This window comes from Diabrotica virgifera, chromosome 6 (genome assembly GCF_917563875.1).
Source record: "Diabrotica virgifera virgifera chromosome 6, PGI_DIABVI_V3a".
Taxonomy (NCBI): Eukaryota; Metazoa; Arthropoda; class Insecta; order Coleoptera; family Chrysomelidae; genus Diabrotica; species Diabrotica virgifera.
Genome location: NC_065448.1, coordinates 236,358,996 through 236,384,698, shown reverse-complemented (window position 1 = coordinate 236,384,698; position 25,703 = coordinate 236,358,996). Strand labels below are relative to the sequence as shown.

Here is a 25,703-nt window from a genome sequence, read left to right as displayed (position 1 = left end):
TTTCTTGCAAAACTCGACAGGACCAGATCGACTCTCTAATGTTTCTCTTTTAGCAATTGAAAATAATCTGGTTAAAAAATGTCACAATATCCACGTTTGTACACGTAAGTTAATTATAGATGAGTTTGCGAAAAATGGTAGAAAATTGAATTAACATTATAAATAGGTGTTTTTACAATTTTTATTATAAATTGCTTCCCTGTTTCAAATTTCACCGCACGCCCCTGTTTGCTACGTATCAAACGACTAATCGTAACATATGGACAACTCCAAATGTTACAACAAACTCATACATTGCACCCTGTACGCCCTGAGACCTAATTCAATAGCAGCGGTCTCCTCTTTCAACAGTACTTTCATTATCACCTCAGCCACAGTTTAGTAAATCTGAAAATTCGTTGGTTCACTTGATCTCTTTCTAACCCTTTCCTTTTCTCGCTAGCCCGTGTAACTGTTTGGTCTGCGACCGGTGTGTGTGAAGCCGCTCTAAGAAAAATCCTTTAATCACCAGTGGCTGATAACCATTAATGCCGTTACAAAATAAGAAGAATTTCCGGTGACAGTGAACTGACAACTGACGACGTTTTGACGTTTATCATACCACAAATTTTAATATTCAAAAAATTCTAATGAAAATGTAAAATACATTCATAGCTAATTATTATAGTTTTTAATTTTTATTTAAAATAAATTTTGGTTTTCTTCTAGCCAACAAATTTTAAAAGAAATATATAAACAATAATGTGGAGATTAATTCAACAAAATTTACATAACAAGTAAGAAAGTGTTTTATTGTGTTTATATTATGAAAAAATAAGTAAGGAGGTGTAATAAATCAGTGAACTTGATTTCATATGAGTGCCAAGGATATTTTAGGTATTACTTATTATTTCTCTATAACTTTGTTATAGAGAAACTACTCTGAAACTTAGGACTCTTCTGTTTATTTCCAAAAACACTTAGGGCTATTTTTAATTATCTTACAATCTTCCTCTTTTTCTTTATGTGCCTTCTAATCAGAGATTGGATATTAACATCATTATCTTTACTCTATCTAAGTACAGCTGCTCTGAAAAGTTCTATTGAATTGTATTTACACCAGTCCCTATGGTTGTTCAACCATGACACTCTCCTTCTTCCTCCTCTTATCTTTCTCTGTATTATCAGTTTTAGCATTTGATATCTCTGTCCCCTTATTATGTGTCTGAGATATTGTAACTTTCTTATTTTTATGTTTATTATTTCGTACTCTTTTGCCCATTTCTCGCAATACTGTCGTTTTCGTCTTCTTCTGTGTCCATGCTATTCTAAGCATCCTTCTATAAATCACATTTCAAATGACTGTAGCTTATTTATGTGTTCTTGCTTAAATGTCCAGCTTTAGAATCCATATTGCAATATTGAAAGCATGTAGCATCTCAGAACTTTTACTTTCAGTTCTAATCTGAGGTCTTTATTGCGGAGAATTGCACAAATGCATTTCTTGCTATTTCTATCCTGGCCCTTATTTGTTGTTTGATAATTATTATTTTCTGAAATCCAGGTTCCCAGGTATTTGTATTTATCAACCCTTTCTATCAATATGTGTTGGAATCTTTATTTGGAGTCTTTATTATGTGTTGGAACAATCTTCGAAGAGGACAAACTGACTATAGTCCAGAGAAATAGGATTTTTCTCGTGAAACATCCTGCTCCAGGCCGAAACCAAATTTTTTAAGTAGTATGGACATATATGTTTCCTGCAGCCGATTTTGATGATATACATAGTTATAAACAAATGAAGATAAAAAAACGGTAAATTTTCGCTTTTTTCGTCTATAACCAAAAAGTTTAGCATTTTAAACAAATTTGAGAGTAAGAAACTCATAAATCGTCTAAAGAATTTCAATATGGTGTTTGCTGAATATGTCTATCCTTATTGGTTGCTTAGAAAATTGCAAAATAAATCATAAATTTTGAGTTTTTATAAATATTCATAACTTGTGTAGAAATTAACTTAGAACAGTCTTATTACACGAATTGCTGAGACTTCTGGTGCTTAAATTATATTTTAAATTTCAAAGCAATTGGTCAAATAGTTTAAAAGTTATTTAATTTGTTTATCCCAAATTCATTTTTTTTTGCAACACTATAAGTCAGAAAATTATGAGGTTACAGTAAGACTTCTGACAGTTTATGGAAGAAGAACATTTATACTATTGACTTAATTAAAAAAAAAATGACAAAAAGTAATTTTAAACAGTCTAAAATTATTTTGCAAAAACACGTCGACTTTTTGCTTACTTATAAACAATTAGAATAACTTAGCCCCCCTTTTTTTAATTCACATGTTTTTGCAAAATAATTTTGCAGTATTTAGAATTATTTTTTGTCATTTTTTTTTAATTAAATTAATAGTATAAATCTTCTTCTTTCATAAACTATCCAAAGTATTACTGTAACTTCATCATTTTCTGATTTATAGAATAAGAACGTTAAGTTAATTTTTACATAAGTTATGAATATTTATAAAAACTCAAAATTTATGATTTTTGTGCAATTTTCTAAGCAACCAATAAGGATAGACATATTCATCGAACTCCATATTGAAGTTTATATTGAAGTTATACATAAGTTATGAATATTTATAAAAACTCAAAATTTATGATTTATTTTGCAATTTTCTAAGCAACCAATAATGATAGACATATTCAGCGAACACCATATTGAAATTTTTTAGACGATTTATGAGGTTCTCACTCTCAAATATTTGTTTAAAATACTTTTGGTTATAGACGAAAAAACGAAAATTTACCGTTTTTTGATTTTTATTTGTTTATAACTATGTATATCATCAAAATCGGCTGCAGGAAACATATAGGTTATTAATATAGATGTCCATACTACTCAAAAAATTTAGTTTCGGCCTGGAGGGGGTTGTGTCACCAACAGGATATTTTTTTTCCTTATTTCTCTGAACTACTAGGAACATAAATTATTATTGATGATTTTTCACAGTCTTTATAGGATTTTCGTATATAGTTATGATTTATTTTTTGATATTACACTTTGTCTATAGTCTTAGGTGTATAATAGTTTTTAGGAGGCCAGCGTAGGGGACACTCCTGTCTCTAGGCAGTAAGACAATATTTTTTGTCTTTGTTGTCATGTTCACTCTTCTTGATTTGGCCATTGTACTGCTAAAATAGAATTATCTGTCTCTGAACATAGTCGATTTATCAGTCAATATTTCTTTCTAATATATTTTTACTTTCTTACCATCTATTGGGAATGATTCTATTCTGTTTTATCACACTATTTTATTATTATACATTACGTTTTTAGATACATTCAGATTCTATATCCTCTCTTGGCTGACCGCACAACTCACTACCATCTCAAATGGTTGTCCATGATAGTTGAGTCAGTGGGTAGTCCCATTGTTCTTAAATCTGATCATATGTTATCTCCCATCTCATTTGTGGACATCCTAAGGGTCTTCATCCTGTTGGGGCTTCCTCCCAGATTAACTTGGTAAGGTGGTTATTAGCGAGTCTATAGACATGACCAGCCCATCTCAGACATTGAATTCTATGAACTCCGTCTGGAGTAACTGTTAGGTGCATCAAGTAGCTTAACAGTCATTTTTGTCTGTCATAAGCCTGGATAAACGAAGAAGGTTATGAGGAAGACCAATAACCTGCCCTTGTAAAAAACAGCATGTTATGATTCTATATCTGGAGTTACAATATTATCAGAAGACAAAGATATACTTTAATCTCTTTTGTATGTGCTCTGAAGGAGTAATTATTGATAGAAAGTACTAATTTTTATTTTTTTATGTTTTATTGCAGATTATTATTCCACAATAGTGCAATATTTAAGAAATATTTCTGCCAGGGTCATATTAAAAATTATATCTCCAGAACAGTGTCCCAAAAACCAGTTCCAAAATCATTTATACCATCAAAAGTTGCAACATTTGGGGTTACACTTACTGGTGGTCTAATTATAAAATTGTACATATCACACAATGGGGTATTATGCGAAGCAAAGAAGACTCGAATGGCTGGTTATGAAAATAAATCAGACAAAAATGTTAAATTTGATTGGGCAAGGCTATGGAAGTACTTGAAACCACATATTTGGTACTTCTTAGCAGCAATTGTGGTAATGTAACTAATAATAGGTTATTCATTTAGAGGTACATACTTTTTTTGGTGGAGATTTGATGGGAGATCATGCATGAATAGTGTCCACAGATAATCTACCTTTTTTGAAGTTATACTTCTTTAGGCACGAGGGTGAATTTTTACATTCCCTGGCGCATGCGCACACCGACAAAATGGTATTAGTCGCTACATCTTTTAAGTTATTACTCTGGGCTAATTAGCAAAATACAAGGAAAAGTTATTTACCAGCAATTTTATTGCTGGAATCGAATCTTATTATTGTATGTATTAATAATATAAGTATGCAAAGTCCGCAGATAGTGTGCTACTTTTTTTATAAACAAAATGGCGCCCGAAAATCGTGTTTTTTTCAATTTTTGCTCTATAACTCCAAAGATTTTAACTTTACACCAAAAACACCCAAATAAATATTCACCGCAATTAAATTCTGCATAGAGACGTGTTTTCCTCGATTCACTTCGACGAAAACTTTCCCCGGAAAAAGCGGGTTTTTCCAACAAAATCTTTAATTTTCAACTAAAATTTTAGATAAGTAATTGTTAATCAATAATTAAATTACTTGGTAATGTAAAATCACTTTTCGTATAGATTATAATTCCAGAAGCCGATGGAAATTGAATGAACAGTTTAGCAACAATTGAATTGTTAATTAAAATTTTACGGTCGCTATAATAACGACAATAATTATGATGCATAAGAATAACTATAATTTTTTCATAAAGAGACACTATACTTATCTAATGTACTTTACAGAATTGAAATTGGACTATTTAAGCGGCCTCAGGAATATTTTAAAATTATAAACAATTTTTAGGCTTATAAACAAATAGAATATCTCGGTAAGTATTAAACTAAATTAAATTCTGAAAACGGTATTCGAAAAACAGCGGCAGGACGCTTCTTTTAAAAGAAAAAACGTTTAATTATGACGAGTGGTTCCTGAGATACAACCGGTCAAAGTTGACCGGAATTTACGGCAAAGATATAAAAAATAGGACCATAATTTTCAAACCATCACCTTTTTATTTTTGTCCTCTTTCTCCACACCAATTTTCATGTCTTTAAAATACTCATAATATATATAATTATAATAAAAACTATCAATAGTACGTGTGAAAATTGCCAAAAATAGCAAAAGTCCAATCAGAATTAGGTTGAAGAAAATGTAACCCTATAAGTTCAAAATCGGTATACGTTAAAAAAATGCATTTTCTCGGCTTTCCATGGAGCAATTTCCTTTATTCTTTTTTTGTTCCCTAATAACTCGAGTAGAGCCATCGAACTAACGCACTATTAAATGTCAAACTTGCTTTTGTTTTGTTATAATACATTAATTTATTTATAAGAACAGAAAACTACATATTTTTTCCAGTTGTAGGCTTTTTTTAGATAAACTTACTACAAGTGTACCTTTTAAAGTTAAAACATAAATATTCTCATTTGAAAGTTGAATAATTATTTAACCAATTTTTATTTAAACAAATTAAAATTTTGTGTTATAATAAATAAATTAATTTATTATAACAAAACAAAAGCAAGTTTGACATTTAATGATGCATTAGTTCGATGGCTCTACTCGAGTTACTTGGGAACAAAAAAAGAATGAAGGAAATTGCTCCATGGAAAGCCGATAAAATGCATTTTTTTAACGTATACCGATTTTGACCTTTGAGGGTTACATTTTCTCCAACCTAACTTTTGATTGGAATTTTGCTATTTTTGGCAATTTTCACACGTATTATCGATAGTTTTTATTATAATAATATATGTTATGAGGATTTTAAAGATATGAAAATTGGTGTGGAGAAAGAGGACAAAAATAAAAAGGTGATGGTTTGAAAACTATGATCCTATTGTTTATATCTTTGCCGTAAATTCCGGTCAACTTTGACCGATTGTATCTCAGGAACCACTCGTCATAATTAAACGTTTTTTCTTTTAAAAGAAGCGTCCTGCCGCTGTTTTTCGAATACCGTTTTCATGATTTAATTTAGTTTAATACTTACCGAGATATTCCATTTGTTTATAAGCCTAAAAATTGTTTATAATTTTAAAATATTTCTGAGGCCGCTTAAATTGTCCAATTTCAATTCTGTAAAGTACATTAGATAGGTATAGTTTCTCTTTATGAAAAAATCATAGTTATTCTTATGCACCATAATTATTGTCGTTATTATAGCGACCGTAAATTTTTAATTAACAATTCAATTGTTGCTAAACTGTTCATTCAATTTCCATCAGCTTCTGGAATTATAATCTACACGAAAAGGGCTTTTGTATTACCAAGTTATTTAATTATTGATTAACAATTACTTATCTAAAACTTTAGTTGAAAATTAAAGATTTTGTTGGAAAAACCCGCTTTTTCCGGGGAAAGTTTTCGTCGAAGTAAATCGGAAAAAACACGTATCTATGCAGAATTTAATTGCGGTGAATTTTTATTTGAGTGTTTTTGGTGTAAAGTTAAAATCTTTGGAGTTATAGAGCAAAAATTGAAAAAAAAACACGATTTTCGGGCGCCATTTTGTTTATAAAAAAAGTAGCACACTATCTGCGGACTTTGCATACCTATATTATTAATATATACAATCATAAGATTCGATTCCAGCAATAAAATTGCTGGTAAATAACTTTTCCCAAAAATGGCCTATTCTCCGATAATCAGCCCAGACTATATGTAGCGCAAATAAGGTGTGCGTGAAAAGAATATATTATTAGTGTTTTTAGTAAATATATTTATTATAATTTTTATGTCTATGGATTTGTCTTCCTCCTAATAAGTATTATGGAAAATGTTTTTTATTTTCAATTAATGTATCTGTCACCGTGATTGTAATTATGTCCGAGAAATGATCGACTGAATACAAAAACGGTGGTAGCTGATCGGTAAAGCATTCGCCTAGGGATCGAGAGGTCCCCTGTTCAAATCCGGACAAAGTCATATCCTTTTTTTTTTAATTTTGGTGTTCTTTTTGTTCTTTCTAAAATTAGTTTAATATTTAAATACAATACAAAAAACTGTTTAAAGTAGATAGGTATATTGATTTCGTTGAACTCATAATATGAAGTTAGATTATATTATAATAGAAGTATAACTTCTTACGTGCGTACAAAGTACACACACATTCTTTTTTATATTATCACCTAATGTTTTATATATAAACAAAAGAAAATCAATCAATAAAATGCTTAACAACAAAAAAGTCAATAAAAAGTCTCTTGTAAGTAGTCTGTGATCGTGTCACCTGGTGTTGAGCTAGATGTTGACGTCTAGGAATTATTCAGCAGTATTATGAAAATACATGTTCTACTTACTAGTAGATAACAGACTATTTGGTATCTGAAATTGAAGCGCATGCCCTTGACTGTATTTGGTTCAAACAAGAAGGCATCACTTGTCATACAGCCCATGAAAGCATGGCTTTACTGTGCGAATGATTCAGTGAACAATTTATTTCATGCTTCGGACTAGTGAATTGGCTGCCTAGAGTCTGTGACATCACACCTCTAGACTTTTTTTGGTGCTACATAAAGTCCATAAACCAGCTACGATTGAGGCATTGGAGGCCAATATTACCTAAGGCATTAGTCAAATACCAATCAAAATGTGCATAATTGAGAATTGAAACTTCAGAATGACTATCTTACTTAACCTCTGTCATGGCCAACATTTAAAAGAAATTATCTTTAAGAAGTAATTGTAAAGAATGGTTCTTTTGTATGATAGTAAAGATTTTCAAATAAAATTCATATTTTTCATTGTGTGTATGTGTGTGTGAAAAAATGGCTTGGATGCGGGTCCGTTAGCCACAGATTTTTATTTTATTTTTACCTCAATTTATTATATTTTGTTATATTTTTACCTATTTCACTTAAATGACTATATTTGTTTCTTTCAAGTAGTTTATGAGTAATTTAAATATTTCCATTTTATGACAACTTAGTAGATATTCTATACTAATTGGAAAATGAACTTGTGTTTGTAGTAAATTGTAATATAATTGATTTATATATCTCTCGTTAATTTTGCATTCAAAGAAAATACGGTTCAAATCTCTAATCGAAACATTATCACAAAAACAGACTGATGAATTAACTATTCCTAATTTGTGCAGATGTGCCTCATATTTTCCGTGTCGAGTTTTTAATCTGACGATAGTAGAAATATCTTGCTTTGGCAGGTTATACTTAAATATGTATTCAGGTGGCGGAGGAAGTTCTTGATGTAAAGAAAAATATAAATTTTTTAATATGCTTGAAATATTTTTCCATTGTTTTTTCCATATTTTATTTATTCTATCTTTGACGTCATTTATTGCATCTGTCGATAAGATCTGAGTTAAGATCTCACCATTTTTTATTGCATCTTTGGCCAACTCATCCACTTTCTCATTACCCAGTCTACCGGCATGCCCTTTTGCCCATATATAAATACTACTTCCACTTTAGACATATTTTTCATCGTTTTTTCTGTTTTAAAAAAGTACCTCTAAATGAATCACCCGTTATAAATCATAATACTGTTTTATAGTTCAGAGAAATAAGGAAAAAAAATATCCTGATGGTGACACAACCCCCTCCAGGCCGAAACCAAATTTTTTGAGTAGTATGAACATCTGTAATAATAACCTATATGTTTCCTGCAGCCGATTTTGATGATATACATAGTTATAAACAAATGAAGATCAAAAAACGGTACATTTTTGCTTTTTTCGTCTATTACCAAAAAGTTAAGTATTTTAAACAAATTTGAGAGTAAGAAATTCATAAATCGTATAAAAAACTTCAATATGGAGTTCTCTGAATATGTCTATATCTTTATTGGTTACTTAGAAAATTGCAAAATAAATCATAAATTTTGAGTTTTTATAAATATTCATAACTTATATAAAAATTAACTTAGAACCTTCTTATTACACGGAATGCTGAGACTTCTGGTGCTTAAACCATACCCTAAATTTCAAAGCAATTGGTCGAATAGTTTAAAAGTTATTTAATTTGTTTGTCCCAAATTAATTTTTTTTGCAACACTATAAGTCAGAAAATGATGAAGTTACAGTAATACTTTGGATAGTTTATGAAAGAAGAAGATTTACACTATTAATTTAATTAAAAAAAATGACAAAAATAATTCTAAATATTGCAAAATTATTTTGCAAGAACATGTGAATTAAAAAGGGGGGGGGGGGGGCTAACTTCGTCCTTAATTGTCCTAGGACAATTGTTTTTCTTTCTAAATATGTATAAAAATTCAGTCTTTCTAAATATGAAATAATTTTTCTAAATATGAAATAAAATAATTTTTCTACGGGTAACGGTTAAAAAGTTATTCTAATTGTTTATAAGTAAGCAATAAATCGACATGTTTTTGCAAAATAATTTTACACTGTTTAAAATTATTTTTTGTCATTTTTTTTAATTAAATGTTCTTCTTTCATAAACTGTCCGAAGTAATACTGTAATCTCATAAATTTCTGACTTATAGTGTTGCAAAAAAATGAATTTGGGATAAACAGATTAAATAACTTAAACTGTTTGACCAATTGCTTTGAAATTAAAAATATATTTTAAGCACAAGAAGTCTCAGTCAGCATTCCGTGTAATAAGAAGGTTCTAACTTAATTTTTACATAAGTTATGAACATTTATAAAATCTCAAAATTTATGACTTATTTTGCAATTTGCTAAGCAACAAATAAGGATAGACATATTCAGCAAACGCCATATTGAAGTTTTTTATATGATTTATGAGTTTTTTATTGTCAAATTTGTTTAGAATACTTCACTTTTTAGTAATAGACGAAAAAAGCGAGAATTTACCTTTTTTTGATTTTCATTTGTTTATAACTATGTATATCATCAAAATCGGCTGCAGGAAACATATACGCTGTGAGCTCGTACGTAGAGGGGATATTTATAAATTCGCGAGCGCCAGTAGTGGCAAGTCTGTAAACGATTACCGGAAATTTGACATAAATGTCAAAGTGATTAATTTAAAATTAAAATTAAAAACATTAATTATAAACAATATTAGTTGGTCAAAGCTGTGGTATATATTTTTACCTTAAATATACTTACGTTTTAAATGCTGAATTTAAGTTTTTTTAATGTTCCGTAATATCTAATTATAAATAATCTATTATAATCTTAGCGCCATCTACACGATTATTGTCAAAGTATCCGAAGTAAGAAATTGATATTTTATTAATAGAACGTCAAAATGATTAGAAAAATCTTAAAAAAATCGATTACAATTTAATTACTTTTTTGCGTTGTAAATATTAAGCGATAACAATTAAATAATAAATTTAAAAATTACCAGTAAAAGTTGAATTAGTAACCGCTAGGAACGACACCAGCGAAGCTCACAGCGTATAGGTTATTAATATGTATGTAGATGTCCATACTACTCAAAAAATTTGGATTCGGCCTGGAGGGGGATGTGTCACGACAAAAATCTTATTTCTCTGGACTATTATTGTTAGGTATGTTTTAGGGGGCATTGGCTGTGGCTTTATTAAATATACAAATACCTCAAGTTATAGGTGGTGTGGTGAATGTACTAGCAAAATTTAGTGAAAGCAGGGATAGTGAATTATTTCTTAATGAAATGAAGAGACCTGTTATAAAGTTAATATCCATGTATCTTGCTCAGGTAAGGTAAAATAGTATTTTTAAAGTTTTTACATCTTTTGTAACTTGCAATATTCTTTGTAGAGTGTATGTACATTTTTCTACATCTTTATGCTTTCGAATTTAGGAGAACGTATGGCATATAAAATGAGGACAGATTTATTTGAATCTATATTAAAACAGGATATAGCATTTTTTGATCAGCAAAGAACAGGTGAAATTATTAACAGGTAATATTAACAGATTTTCAAAATTTTTAGTTACAGTTTTAATTTCTAAACAACACTGAATTTACCAGAAATTGGTATCACATTGTAGGTAGCCCTTATATTAGCCTTATATTAGCCTAATTAGTTAGTAGTTATAAAATGTAATTATTTTCTACACAACTTTATAAAAATTGTACTTTGATTTTACCAGTGGGTAAAATCTTTCTTGTCCTTAGTCAATGTCATTACTTTTGTTTATTGTTGATACTCAACAGATTGCAAAATACTTTTAAATTAAATAAAAAAAAAACAAGGTCGGATTAATTAAACCAAAATATTGTATTAAATATATAAAGTATTTAGTAATAGCCTCCCTAAGACAGGCCGCACATCAAAGAAACATGAAACGTAAATCACGTTTCATGGAAATAAAACACTGCTAAACAAATAGACGTCCGGCCATTTATGAAACTTTCCGAAAATAAAAATGTGTTATGAGCATGAATCACACTTGTTTCATTGGCAGGAGGACTTCAAGATTTGTTTAGCCGTGTTTAATTTTCATGAAACGTGTTTTACGTTTCATGTTTTATGTTTTTCGTTTCATGTTTCGTTGGTGTGCGGCTTGCCTTAGGTGTGTCTATTGATATTAATTTTCACGGAAATAAACATTCATTTATTTCCGTGTTTGTTACACGATAACACCACATCTCGAAGCTGGCAAGTCTTTTTACAGCTGCCTCCGTAATTATCCAGGCTTTAACTCCATACAAAAGAACAGAGAATACATACCATCTCAATACTCTAGTTCTAACTGATATTCGCAGTTCTAACTGGGCGACATCGTTCTATGAGTGTATAGTAAACAATACCTTCCTAGTGCCAAAGCCTTTTCTAAATGGCAGTTGGTTTCATGGTATTTTATCGTCTATTTTTTTATAGACACGTTCATGTATCATTGAAGAAGACTTTTAAAACATGGTTCATCGAGCTGATCATTCTATATTCTTCGCATTTCATTGCGTTGGGTTTTTTGGGTATTGGGATGAATTCAGAGATATTAGCGATATCCATTCTTTCGGAATTTCCCTGGTATAGTAGATTACATATTATAACAATAAAACGATCGGTTCGTTTATCCGACATTTATTTATACAACTTTACAGACTGAATTTATCTTATACACTAACTAAAATAATACCGCGCTCCTCTTAAATACATAATAACGTTATTCTGGAGAATTCTGGACTTCGCCACCTCTAGCTATTGCGTCACCTTCCATCTACCGCACGTCTCTCACGGCCTCTTGCAGTACATATCGTACTCTCGCCAGAATATTCTCGGTTTACGTCGAGATGGAACCGTTTGGAGCTGTTACTTGCGGTCGGTAATTAATTCTTTTTTACAATATATTATTATTTATTTGTAGATTAACAGCAGATGTTCAAGACTTTAAAAGTAGCTTCAAACAAATCGTTTCTGGAGGTTTGCGAGCGGCCACGCAGATTGTCGGTTGTTCAGTATCTTTAATTATGCTATCACCTCAAATGACATTCATTTCTCTACTTTGCATACCATCTGTTATAGCCGTAGGAACAGTTTTCGGCTCTCTACTAAGATCAGTTTCAAGAAGAGCTCAAGCTCAGGTAAATCTTGATGTGCGCTCAAAAAATGCATATATTCTTTTTCTCGTGAGCATCTTTCAGTGCGTCACAGTTTTCCGATTTCTTTCTAACGCATTAAATTGTATGTGACATAAAAAAAGGCACGTCGGTGATTACTTTGGTAATTATTCTAGTTCGGTGATTATTCTAGTTGTCGATAGATGGCGCTATAATCGAAACAAAATTATTTACGAATTATATAATATATCTACGAATATAATCTGTACAATTTATAAGACTATACAAATCAAAGAAACTATAATTTTATAAATGCAATAAACATAATTGATTTGTTTTTATGCCAAATTGCAAATAAAATTTGACATCTATCAGATTTAACTAAAATGTCATGTTAGAATAAATGTCATAAATGTATATTATCACAGACTTACTTTTTTCTCTATCATTTGTGACGCACTGAAAAATGCTCATGAAAAGAAGCATACGTTTATATTATTTCATTTAAGGTAGAAAAAACAACTGCCGTAGCGGACGAGGCGGTGAGCAATATCAGAACAGTTCGAGCGTTTGCCATGGAGGACCAAGAAAAGGAATTATTTAACACAGAAGCTGATAGAGCAATGGTTTTAAATGAGGATTTGGGATTAGGCATTGGTTTATTTCAAGCTGGAACCAATATGTTTATAAATGGGTGAGTAATTTTATTTGGAAATCATTACAGGAATCTTTGGTTCCAGTACAAATTTTTTAGTAGTCTTTCCCATCTAAACCCACTGCTTGCAAACGTTCTTTTAGGTCAAAGTAGGTTGTGTCTTACTCCATCAAATGAGTTTTCGAAGTCTATGAAGCCTATAAATATATCTTTATGTCTGGACTGGAATAAAATTATATTACATTTCTTTCATACTTAAAAAAATATTGAAAGTCGTATAATAGAAGAGAAAAATGTCAAATAAGTAGCATTTTAAACAAGTTACATATATCTACAAAACCTTTTTTTTAGTATGGTGTTATCTACTTTGTACATGGGTGGTTACTTACTATCAACCAATCAGTTATCTGCTGGGGAAGTTATGGCATATTTAGTAGCATCTCAAACCATACAACGCTCTTTGGCTCAAATATCATTACTTTTTGGCTCTGTAGTAAGGGGCGTAGCAGCTGGTTCGAGAGTTTTCGAAGTAAGTATTTTGATCGACTAATTAAGCAGTTTAATATAATAGGACTTAATTCATTCCATGCCTCACAACCCATACAATCTTGATAATGAGACTGCCGACAGTGGTCAAGAAATTGTAAATTTATTCTCAAAACATTTTGCTTTATCATATAAAAACAATGATGGGGAGATTCCTGACTATAACTTTAATTATAGTTTGGATCTTAATACAGTGCAATTTTCTTTAACAGAGGTCTTTGATGGTATAAGTAGTTTGCAGAGTAGGTATTCACATGGCCCAGATGGTATTCCCTCTGTGCTGCTGAAGAAATGTGTTTGTACGTTGAGCCAACCCTTGCTGCATGTGTTTAACTTGTCCATTTCCACTGGTATTTTTCCCGACTTTTGGAAAGTCAGCTTTCTTACACCTATCCATAAAAGTGGCAATAAGAGTGACGTTCGTAACTATCGAGGGATTAGCATACTATCAGCTATTCCTAAGCTTTTTGATAAATTATTTTCCACCCACATATCCTGGCACTGTCGCAAAATATTGAATGACGAGCAGCATGGATTTTCTCAAGGTAGATCCACCGTGACCAACCTTTTAACGTATCAGTTTGACCTGTTGAATGCCTTTGAGAGCTCCAAACAGGTAGACAGTGTTTACACGGACTTCTCAAGGGCATTCGATAGAGTTAGTCATAAACATATTGTTGCCAAACTAAGTGCAATGGGTTTGGGTGAGAGCCTTGTAAGATTTTCTTATAGTTTGTTAACTGGGCGTACTCAGTTCGTTCGGATTAACAATTACTTATCTAGCGAGATTCAGGTGCTTTCAGGTGTTCCACAGGGGTCTCACTCAGGCCCTGTCTTGTTTAACTTGTTTATTAGAGACCTGAGTACTATAATATTACATTCTGCACTTCTGGCCTTTGCGGACGATTTCAAATTTTATAAGGTTATTGAGTTCGAACTAGACACTGTACTGCTATAAAAGGATCTAAATAACTTATGTGTATGGTGTACTGATAATGGTCTAGAATTAAATGTTAAAAAATGCTTTAGTATTACCTTCAGTCGCTCTAACAATACCATTGTAAAAACGTATATATTGAACAATACTGTTATTGAATCTGTGGACTGTATTAAAGACTTAGGTGTTTTGTTTGACAGAAAATTAACTTTTATACCACATATTACAGACATGATTAATAGGAGTATGCGAAATCTTGGATTTATAACACGTAATAGTTCTCAACTGTCACCGAATTGTTTTTTAAAGTTATATGTTTCTTTTGTGCGCTCATTGCTGGAATATGCCTCAATTATATGGTCACCTTACTATGATTGTCACATTAGAAATATTGAGTCCGTCCAGAAAACATTTCTTCGTTCTTTGGCATTTCGAGCTCATATCAATATTTGTCAGGGTTTTAACATTAATTATGATCTGGTTAATCAAACATTTAAATTGGATAGCTTGGAAGTAAGAAGGGCTAAATCAGATTTAACAATCATTTATAAAATATTAAATGGTCTATATCATTGCCCAACTATCTTACAAGCTATAAGCCTCAATACTGTCCAAAGACGGGTTTCCCCAATTTTTCGCATACCTTATCATAATACGAACTATTGCTTTTACTCCCCATTGTCACGCACCTTGCGTCTAATTAATCATAATCAAAACAGTCTTGATCCATTTGTGGACAGTCTTCGTGTATTTAAAAGAAGCATACATAATTCAGTAACTGAAGTAAAGTACTAAGTTCCTATAATTTATTAATTATTTATTATTGTTACTAATTTAATTTTGTTGGTTTTTATTGTTGTCATTGTTTTTATTATCTTTTGTTATTTGTTATTTTAGGTTAAAATTGGTTATCTTTACTGTTTACCATAATATTGTCATTTTTTTTTATACATTTTTTGTAAATTGGCTCTGCCGTTTATTGAATAAATTGAATAAATTAAATTAAATTAAATTAAACAATAACCTCCAATAAGTTTTTGTGAAGTTTTTCACTGAATTTGAAAAGGCATTGTCTAAAATCTTCTTCTTCAAGTGCCATCTCCACGACTGAGATCGGCAATCATAGCTAAGCAGTCATAGCGAAAAAAAGTCCCTATCTAGGGATTTTCATGTTTACAGTTGTTTTCTCATACTATTGTAGAGTCGTAATACGCAGATATAAGGATCAGACTGGATGTATTCTGGTTTATAGCTCAGGAACAAATGAACCACGTCCGAGGTTATTTTGGCCGGCAGAGAAAGTGAAAAGGAACGCGTATATTTAAAACGCTGTAAAACGTTTTGTAGTTTATCAATTTTATCGCTGTAAAGCATATTCTTCTTTTTTAAGTATGTAGTAATGTAAGATGTAAGTTACTTTAAGATATAGTAACAATCCTCAAATTTGTTAATGCATTAGTAGTGAAAATATACTTGAAATAATCAAAATTGTGTAAAGATACATTCAAAAAGTACAAAATTCTGCATAATTCTGCGACTAATGTTTATTAATCTTCAAATATAAAGTAAGAAGATACAGAATCACTTTGGTTGAGCTGCCTATAACTGCCTATGCAGTTGTTTGAATACAAGAGTAGGAAATGACGCATGTTACATGATTCTGGCGATTGTTGAGTATGTATGGATGCTTGTACATAAGTAATAGGTTTTGAATATTGTCCCTTTGAATTTCAAAAGTCCCTTATAATATAAAATTTTAAACAAATATGTGTTGAAAATAAAATTTTCGAATTTCTTTCGGTTATTTTGGATGCGCAATTTTGTCTAAAAAAAATAATGTTAGATTTGTAATCAGTGACTTTAAACTATCAAATTTGGCAAAAAAATTGCGTTTTGATTGATATTTTCAATTTATTTCCGCCATGTTGAATCCGCCAGTTTGTTTTTCAAAAAAAATAATGTCAGATTCGTAATCACCGATGCCAAAAACCATTAAGTACGAAAGTAATTCCGAAGTGTATAAACAATATATGCTTTTAAAGGTTCATGACCACGTTTTCGGCATTTGGAACCACTGTGCGTCGGTGCATGACGTTCCCGACCTATTATCCAGTATGCTTGTTTTCCAATAACATCAAATAATTGCTTTTATTTTTAGATGTTTAATGAATACTTGCTTTTTTCAGTACATTAATAAAACTCCTAAAATGGCACTTACAGGAGGAAAAGTATTACCATATGAATCAGTGAAGGGGGATATTGAATTTAAGAACGTTTGTTTTGCTTATCCAACTAGAAGTCAGCAGGTAACGGTGTAGAATACACATTAGCCACGATTTTATAATTTATATTTTTAGATAATTCTGCAAGGTTTTAATCTTAGCGTACCATCAGGAAAAACAGTTGCTATTGTAGGGGCGTCTGGTAATGGAAAATCGACAGTGGTAGCACTTTTAGAAAGGTAGGCTCAGAAGTGGTTTACTCCTATGTTTTTATTTATTTGATTTATAATACATTTGAAGTGTGCAGGCCTCTACGCCGTATAATGACGTAGAAAATACATAGCATCTGATGATAGAGATTTTGGTAGCAAGAGGTAAATCGTGGCTTCTGAAAGGAGACTTTATCATTATGAACGCTGATCTCGCTTTTCCTATGCGTTGTTTTATTTCACTTGAGTGGTCCCACTGGCTGTTTATGTTGGTACCAAGGTATGTGTAGCTGTTGATCCTGTCAATTAGTTGTTGGTTAACCAAAAGCTGTGTATTTAATATTTCGCGCTTACTGACTACCATGTACTTTGTTTTTTTTTTGTATTGAGATCAAGTCCGTATTCTCTACTTATATCTGATATGCGCGACATTATTCTTTGCAAACCATCTAGACTGTCTGCAAAAACTACAGCGTCGTCGGCATATCTAATGTTGTTCAGACGCACTACATTGACTAATACTCCTTCCTGTAGTTCTCCCAGCGCTTGCTCGAAGATACATTCAGAGTATATATTAAACAGCACCGGGGACAGGATGAATCCTTGCCTCACTCCTCTACCTATGGACACTGCCTTTGTCAATTGGTTATCCACTTTAATATTAGCAGTTTGGTTGTAATACAAATTATATATGATTCTGAAGTCTCTATCATCTGGTGTTTAAAACTATAATATTTCACAATTATTTATTTTAGATTTTATGATGTAAAAGATGGTTCGATAACATTGGATGGACACGATATAAGATCATTGGATCCTTCGTGGTTAAGAGGTAGAGTACTGGGTTTAATAAGCCAGGAACCAGTATTGTTTGGTACTACAATAATGGAAAATATTCGCTACGGCAAACCTGATGCTTCAGATGATGAGGTATTTATTTAACATGTACTGACGTACAAACTGTATTAATTTATAGCTACAAGCTTTTTTCTCTCTTCAGTGATTTTAGTAGTAACTAGTTTTTAACACTGCTAGTAAAGATCCGTGTTATGTTAATATACCCACCCACAAGACAGCGTTCGATGCCCAAACCGTAAACAGACCTCAACTGAGGTACCCAAGCTCGTAACGGTTCATTTAATAACGCAATACCACCGCGCCGACACTCGTGTGTCGTCGGTACCCTCGATGAAACCCTCGTGTCGACACTCTGTCGGCATTGAACGAGTTGAGCAACTGAATGAGTTAAAGCAGTGCCACTAAACAATAATAAAGCCCCAGGTATTGACAACATACTAGCTGAAATTTTCAAAACCGGAAAACACACACTGATAAATGGACGGGATTCTGCAGAGTGGATCCAAACCATACTTTGTTAAAACTTAGATATTAGCCAAAAACTTTACGATAAAATTTAAAATTCTCTATTAAAAATAATCATGGTTTAACATTAAAATCGTCAATATATGCATTAGATTTGATTTAACACATACTGTTTGATTCAAGAAAACAGTTGTTTTAAAAAAAATCCACTTTTGTGGCTTGGTTCCCTTCTGCAAAACAACTTAAGTGAATTCAAAGTTAACAAACATTTATTTTTCATTATTGAGGTACATAATCAGGCGTATAATATAAAAAAAAATGTTACTATGAAATTACTGGGATTTAATAATTTGTTCGATTTCAAAATCTGGAAGTCCCGTGAATTCAAGAAAACAGTTGTTTTAAAAAAAATCCACTTTTGTGGCTTGGTTCCCTTCTGCAAAACATCTTAAGTGAATTCAAAGTTAACAAACATTTATTTTTCATTATTGAGTTACATAATCAGGCGTATAATCTAAAAAAATGTTAATATGAAATTACTGGGATTTAATAATTTGTTCTGGAAGTCCCGTGAATTCAAGAAAACATTGTCTTAAAAAATCCACTTTTGTAGCTTGGTTCCTTACTGCAAAATAACTTAAGTGAATTTGCATAAAGGAACCAACCCACATGGATATTTTCTGCAGAACGCTGTCATGCTGCAACGATAATGTTGGTTGGTTATTTCGCTCATAGAGGACGGTATATATCGTATGTGGCTTAGTTCTTTTCTGCACAAGTATCTACAGGGTATTTTACAACCTATGAGACTGTTAATAGGAAAAATACATATTTGTGGTTTGGTTCCTTTCTGCAGAATCCCGTCCAAATATACTTAATAAACTAATTACAGATGTATGGAACACGGAAGATATTCCAGGAGACTGGAAGAAAATGCCCCATCCACAAGAAGGGAGACAAACAGCTACAAACACTACAGAGGCATATGCTTATCTGTGTGAGTTATAAGGTGTTTACGTGGATCATAAAACGGAGATTAAGTCACTTCACAGAAAAAATCATGGGAGAATACCAATCCGGATTTACACCAGGACGGTCTACTATCGCATAGCTATTAAACGTTATTTTCGACAAGCTATTAAACGTTATTATCTTTGTAGATTTTCGATAAGCATATGATAAACAAGCTGAAAATGCGATCATTATCATAACGAAAACTTTGTTTATTTACGTATTTTAATTCATAATATCGAAAATTGCTATTATGAAAAGTTGTTTAGAATTAATAATTATGTTTTAATGTGCAATTATATCATCCTAATTTAAATGTTATGAACTATAAAGGTACTTTACTCTTGATCGAAATTCATATTTTTTATATACTCGTATAAAATTAATAAAATTTTATATATGATGGTTGCATCATAAATCTTAGAACATGAAGAGCTTTTTATGAAGAATAACTTTTCTTCGTCAAATTAAAAATAAAAGAGTTATAAATGAAAATGTTGTTGGTATCCATAATTTGAGAAAAATCTTCAAATATTTTTTTCCATTAGAAGGATGTACAGCTGGTTCCTAAAAAAACTGATACGACTCTTAGTAAGATTTGATTATTTTGAGCAGTGTATTTGATTATTCTGACATATTATATTTATTATGACAGACAAATAATAAAATAAACAAACAACCAACAAACAACTGACTTTTTTTTCCTCTGATTCTGGCCTTGGTTTAGAACTAGAACCTTCAGCCACGTAATTGTATAACTTATCACTAACTCAGGTGTAATGTGTAGTGTGTGTGTTGAGTAAGTGTCTTGTTACTTTGCAAAGTCGACGTCATTGTCTTTGCAAAGAGACGCTAATTGTATCCGAATGTCTGCGGTCCCTCCGGTGAGTACCGATCCCACAAGGACAGAAACTATTTTCATTTATAGTTTCTGTCCTTGTGGGATCGGTACTCACCGGAGGGACCGCAGACGTTCGGATACAATTAGCGTCTCTTTGCAAAGACAAAAACAACTGACTAGGTACATATGTTAATTCATATATTAAAATAATATAAATATCAACATCATAATATAAAAGGATTCTCTTCTAATCTCTCAAAAAACGTACGATCTTCATAAGCGGTAGATATTTTTGGTCTTCCAGAACCTTGCTTTCTTTCGAGAGTTTCTTGTTCTCTCCATCTTTTATTAATCTTAAAAACTGTTGTTCTGCTTACGTTAAAATGGTTCGCTACGGCAGATAGTGACCAACCATCTTCTAGTTTCGTTACAATTCTTGCTTTTAGTTCTTTGCTAGCATGTGGAGCCATTTTTTGAGGTTAAACAAAATAATTTATCCGACAAATTTTAAGATTTGGCAGTGGCAGTGACAGTATGTAAATAATAAGTATTTGTCATCCAAAATACACTGCTCAATTTTCTACAAAATACACTTTAGAGTCGTATCAGTTTTTTTTTGGAACCAGCTGTAATTGCACATATCAGACCATAATTTTTTATTCCAAACAATATTCAATAATTTTGCCAATTTGGCAAAAAAAATAATTACTAAATAGTTAATAAGTACTAAATAATTAGTAATTTTAAAATTCGCAAAAACAAAAAAATTACCTACTAAAATCACTAGCCAGTTGTGTCGAGTTTAGCGAACCGACTATAATAACAATTTTCATTTCCTAACAAATGGAACAGTCCATTAATCATTAAAGGGGAGGCCGTATACTCGTATAAACCTTTCTAAAGCTGTTAATAAAAATAAATTATTGCTTTTAAAATATACTCAAATTGTATTTTTGAACATCTTATTTATTTTATATAATAATTAAATTCACTATCAAATATCATTGATATTTTATTAATACTTAATTTAAAATTTAGTTTGACATTCACGAAGTGTCAAACTCAAATGTAAATAACCTATGCTTTGCTTAACAAATCGAGATTAAAAAACTAGCCTACTTACTAGCAACGATTTCAGCTGACGCGACGTTTAGTGTGTCGGCAGAAAATAAATGGATTGTGACGTCACATTTTAGACTTTGAGGTCGATTATCTCGAAGATGGTTAGAGATATCGAAATGCCGTTTTCAGACTTGGATTCAAAAGAAGAAACTACATAGGAATCCATCGATAAATCTGATCTGAGTATTGCAGGAGCGGCAACGCAATAACACACAGACTTTGCGAATTTATAAACGAAAAGTTTTCGTTGAAAATAGATATATTTGGTATACCAAAGAAATTGGTAAAATAAGTTTGAGCCACCATGACTCACACAAAAGTGCAAATAAGAATTCGATCACAAATCAATTGACAGATCCCTTCCTGATAACTAAATGGCTAAAATAGGGAGATGGACTGGTTCCGGTTCTGTTTAATATATGTATGGAATATGTTCGTGCGAACCGATACTAAAGAGATATTGAGGGTGGATAACTGAAGGAGGGCAGCCAGGGACAGAGATACTTGTAGGCGGATGCTTGGAGATGCCAGGACTCAGAGAGAAAGAGGGACAGAGAGAGAGAGAGGGGGGGGCGTCATTTGATAGGGGGCAGGGGGGCATTTGCCCCCCCCCTGACCCTGAAAATTACTGAAATTTAGAAAAAATAGATCAATTTTGTATTATGTTTGCATATAAATGTATTGTATATATAATGCTTGCCCCCCCCCTATCAAAATTTCAAATGACGCTCCTGGAGAGAGAGAGAGAGAGAGAGAGAGAGAGAGCGTGTCTTTTATAGCCGAGAGAGAAGATACGTGTGTTTTATAGCCGCATGTAAACGAGCCTTTGCCAAAAAAATATCGGTATTAACTTTTAGTTGCCTTTCTGGCAAAAACTGGTATTAGGACATTAAAAAATAAAGCGTTTTCTTCTATTTATTGATCTCATATTGACCTTTAATAAATCTTCAGTCAGATAGTCTATTGACTCATGGTAAAATATTGCAAAACCTCCGAATTTTAAAGAACCGCTGGGGTTGACGTCAAATTTGTCATTTGATCTATTTTTAAGTCTATCAAATGGGGAAAATACCCAAAAACCCACTTAAAAATAGTTTTTTGAAATTGGCGTACATTATGGAAAAATCTGAAAAAATTTAGAAATATAGTTTTTTTAATTAAATACACAAATTTAAAAAAACTAGACCTGCAGTCATCTCCAAAAAAGTTTTTTGAAAAAGAACTTTTCAAAAAAATGCATTTTAAGGTCACTGGGGGTACACTCAACTAGGGGTCTATAAAAAGTAGCCTCATGTTTTATAAAAGCCTTAACTATGCGTGTGAATTTTACGAAATTTTTAAATTGATTGCATCCCACCTAAAAAAATAAAAACGAGAAAATGACATTTTTGGTGTTTTGGGGAGAGGGAAGGGGATGGAGGGTTAAAATTCACTGAGTTATTTTTCAATCGCATAGAAGGTAAATAATTTAAAACATTGAATTTTGGGAGTGAGAATATTTTGTTCATTTTATCGAGGGGTACCCTTTAGAGCAGAAAGGAAACACTTTTCTTATGTTACTCGTTCTTTTTTAGGTAAAAGAAGCTGCACTACTGGCGAATGCGGATGAATTTATAACCAGTTTTCCGAAGGGCTATAACACACCTGTTGGTGAAAGAGGAGTGACTTTATCCGGGGGCCAGAAACAGAGAATTGCCATTGCCCGTGCTCTTCTTAAAAATCCAGTTGTTTTACTTTTGGATGAAGCTACAAGGTAAATAAGAATGTTTAATTTAACAAAGTTCGAAGCTTTATTTCCGAAAAAATAAACACTTCAATTGGGACCAGATGTTGGTATTCTTTTTCTCATGAGCATCTTTCAGTGCGTCACAGTTTTTCGATTTCTTTCTAACGCATTAAATTGTATGTGACAGAAAAAAGGCACGTCGGTGATTACTTTGGTAATTGTTCTAGTTCTGTGATTATTCTAGTGGTCGACAGATGGCGCTATAATCGAAAAAAAAAATTACGAATTATATAATAATAATATATCTACGAATATAATCTGTACAATTTATAAGACTATACAAATCAAAGAAAATGCCATTTTATAAATGCAATAAACACAATTGATTTGTTTTTATGCCAAATTGCATATAAAATGTGACAACTGTCAGATTTAACTAAAATATCATGTTAGAATAAATGTTATAAATGTATATTATCACGGACTTACCTTTTTTTCTATCATTTGTGACGCACTGAAAAATGCTCATGAAAAGAAGCATACCTCCTGTATTCATGTTTTCTAATACTTGCAAAGCAAACGAACGATGAATTAAAGAAGACTAGGGGAAATCTAAATTCGGCATTGGGAGAGAAATTATTTCTCTTTTCGTTCAGAGCAGACCATGCCTCTCCGATGATCCTTAATGAGGGTCAAACGTACGTAAGAGGATGATGGTCCTCTCTGAACGAATTGAAATATAAGATGGCTCCCATTTTAGAAAAACTAAAACAATTATAACTTTCTCTTCGTCAAATAAATGCAGGTATTCATAATATATAACTTTTTTATTTTATTCAATTTTCAGTGCTTTGGATACAGAATCAGAAAAAATAGTTCAGCAAGCATTGGAACGAGCACGGACAGGTAGAACGGTGATAGTGATAGCTCATAGATTGTCTACAATCCAGAATGCAGATTTGATTGTTGTATTAAATAAAGGAAAAATTGTAGAGGTAAGAGTTTTTAATCATAAAAAGGATTGCAATATTAACTCATAATAAATTTTAGATGGGTACTCATGAATCGCTGAAGAAACTGGGAGGCTACTATTGGTCATTAGCATACCAACAACAAAACAGTCCAGCTGGATAATCTATTTGTTAATATTGTAAATAAGTATGTATAATATAAATAAAACTGTTATGTTTTAAATAAAGAGAATTAAGATTTAATTTTGTTTCAGAGACCACTACATATGTTTATGCACATTTCGATATCTTGATCTCTTCAGAAAAGCCCGTGGTGTGAAGTGATGTTGATTATAGTTACTTTCGAGTATTCGTTACAAATCGTTACTTTTATATAAAGTAATCATTTACAGTATTCGTTACTTTGATTACTATGTTTACTGTTGTTACTCTTCTATTTGAGTACCGGTAATCATATCGAAAATCGTATTTCTCAGTAGGTAGGTATTTTGTATAGGTATTCCGATATAACAAGTAATCATTTACAGTATTCGTTACTTTGATTACTATGAATATGCTTCTTTTCATGAGAATTTTTCAGTGCGTCATAAATGATAGAAAAAAAGCTAAGTCCGTGATAATACACATTTATTCTAACATGACATTTTAGTTAAATCTGACAGTTGTCACATTTTATTTGCAATTTGGCGTAAAAGCAAATCAATTGTATTTATTGCTTTTATAAAATGGTATTTTCTTTGATTTGTATAGTCTTATAAATTGTACAGATTATATTCGTAGATATATTATACAGGGTGTTTCATTAATAATTGTCCATATAATAACTGGAGAAACCTTAGCACAAAATACGAAGATTTAACGTAAAACACTCAAATAAAATGTGGTTCCTTGCTGAGTTACAGGGTGTTTTATCTTAAAATTTAAAAACTATTTTTGCTCAGCATCTTAAAACTATTCAATGTATCCTTTTCATACTTGGCAGGAAGTATAGGTACTGTACTAACTACTAAATTATGTCAAACACACGTTTGTGGCTATTACCAGAGGCGTACGACTTTCCAAATTCTACGCTACTGGCGAAATTGCTATTTTAGTTCAATTTTTGGATTCTCCAATACTTTCTCTGAAAATAATATACTCTTCATTCTTAACGATAAAGTCGTTAGTTTTCGAGATATTTGAAGTTAAAAATGAAACGACACGGTTATTTTGATATGTATTGTGTCGCTTCATTTTTATTTTAAAATATCTCGAAAACTAATCATTTTATCGTTACGAATGAAGAGCATATTATTTAAATAAAAAGTATTGCAAAATCCAAAAATTACACTAAAATAGCAATTTCGTCATTGGCGTAGAATTTGGGAAGGGCCAACCAGCCACTATCCCCTGTCGTACGCCTCTGGTAGTAGTTAGAAACGTTTATTAATCTTAATTTAGTAGGGTGTACAGTACCTACACTTTCTGCCAAGTATGATAAGGATACGCCAAATAGTTTTAAAGTA

General features: G+C 31.6%; 1 protein-coding gene across 1 annotated transcript; it reads left to right on the top strand.

Moving 5' to 3' along the window:
- The first annotated feature begins 578 nt into the window (after positions 1-578).
- On the top strand, positions 579-24,441 carry LOC126887352 (mitochondrial potassium channel ATP-binding subunit). The gene is made up of 13 exons (XM_050654807.1): positions 579-776; positions 3,834-4,149; positions 10,668-10,826; positions 10,889-11,034; positions 12,443-12,659; positions 13,145-13,329; positions 13,642-13,819; positions 16,960-17,079; positions 17,131-17,234; positions 17,960-18,134; positions 23,076-23,254; positions 24,075-24,222; positions 24,278-24,441. Exons 1-13 carry the CDS (start codon positions 742-744, stop codon positions 24,359-24,361), a joined length of 2,046 nt encoding a protein of 681 aa, XP_050510764.1. The 5' UTR covers positions 579-741; the 3' UTR covers positions 24,362-24,441.
- Positions 24,442-25,703: the final 1,262 nt, after the last annotated feature.

Coding starts and splice junctions, on each gene's coding strand:
- LOC126887352 (XM_050654807.1), top strand. CDS start 742: ATGTGGAGATTAATTCAACAAAATTTACATAACAA. Junction 17,080..17,130: donor ATCCAACTAGAAGTCAGCAG/GTAACGGTGTAG, acceptor TTATATTTTTAG/ATAATTCTGCAAGGTTTTAA. Junction 23,255..24,074: donor CTTTTGGATGAAGCTACAAG/GTAAATAAGAAT, acceptor TTCAATTTTCAG/TGCTTTGGATACAGAATCAG.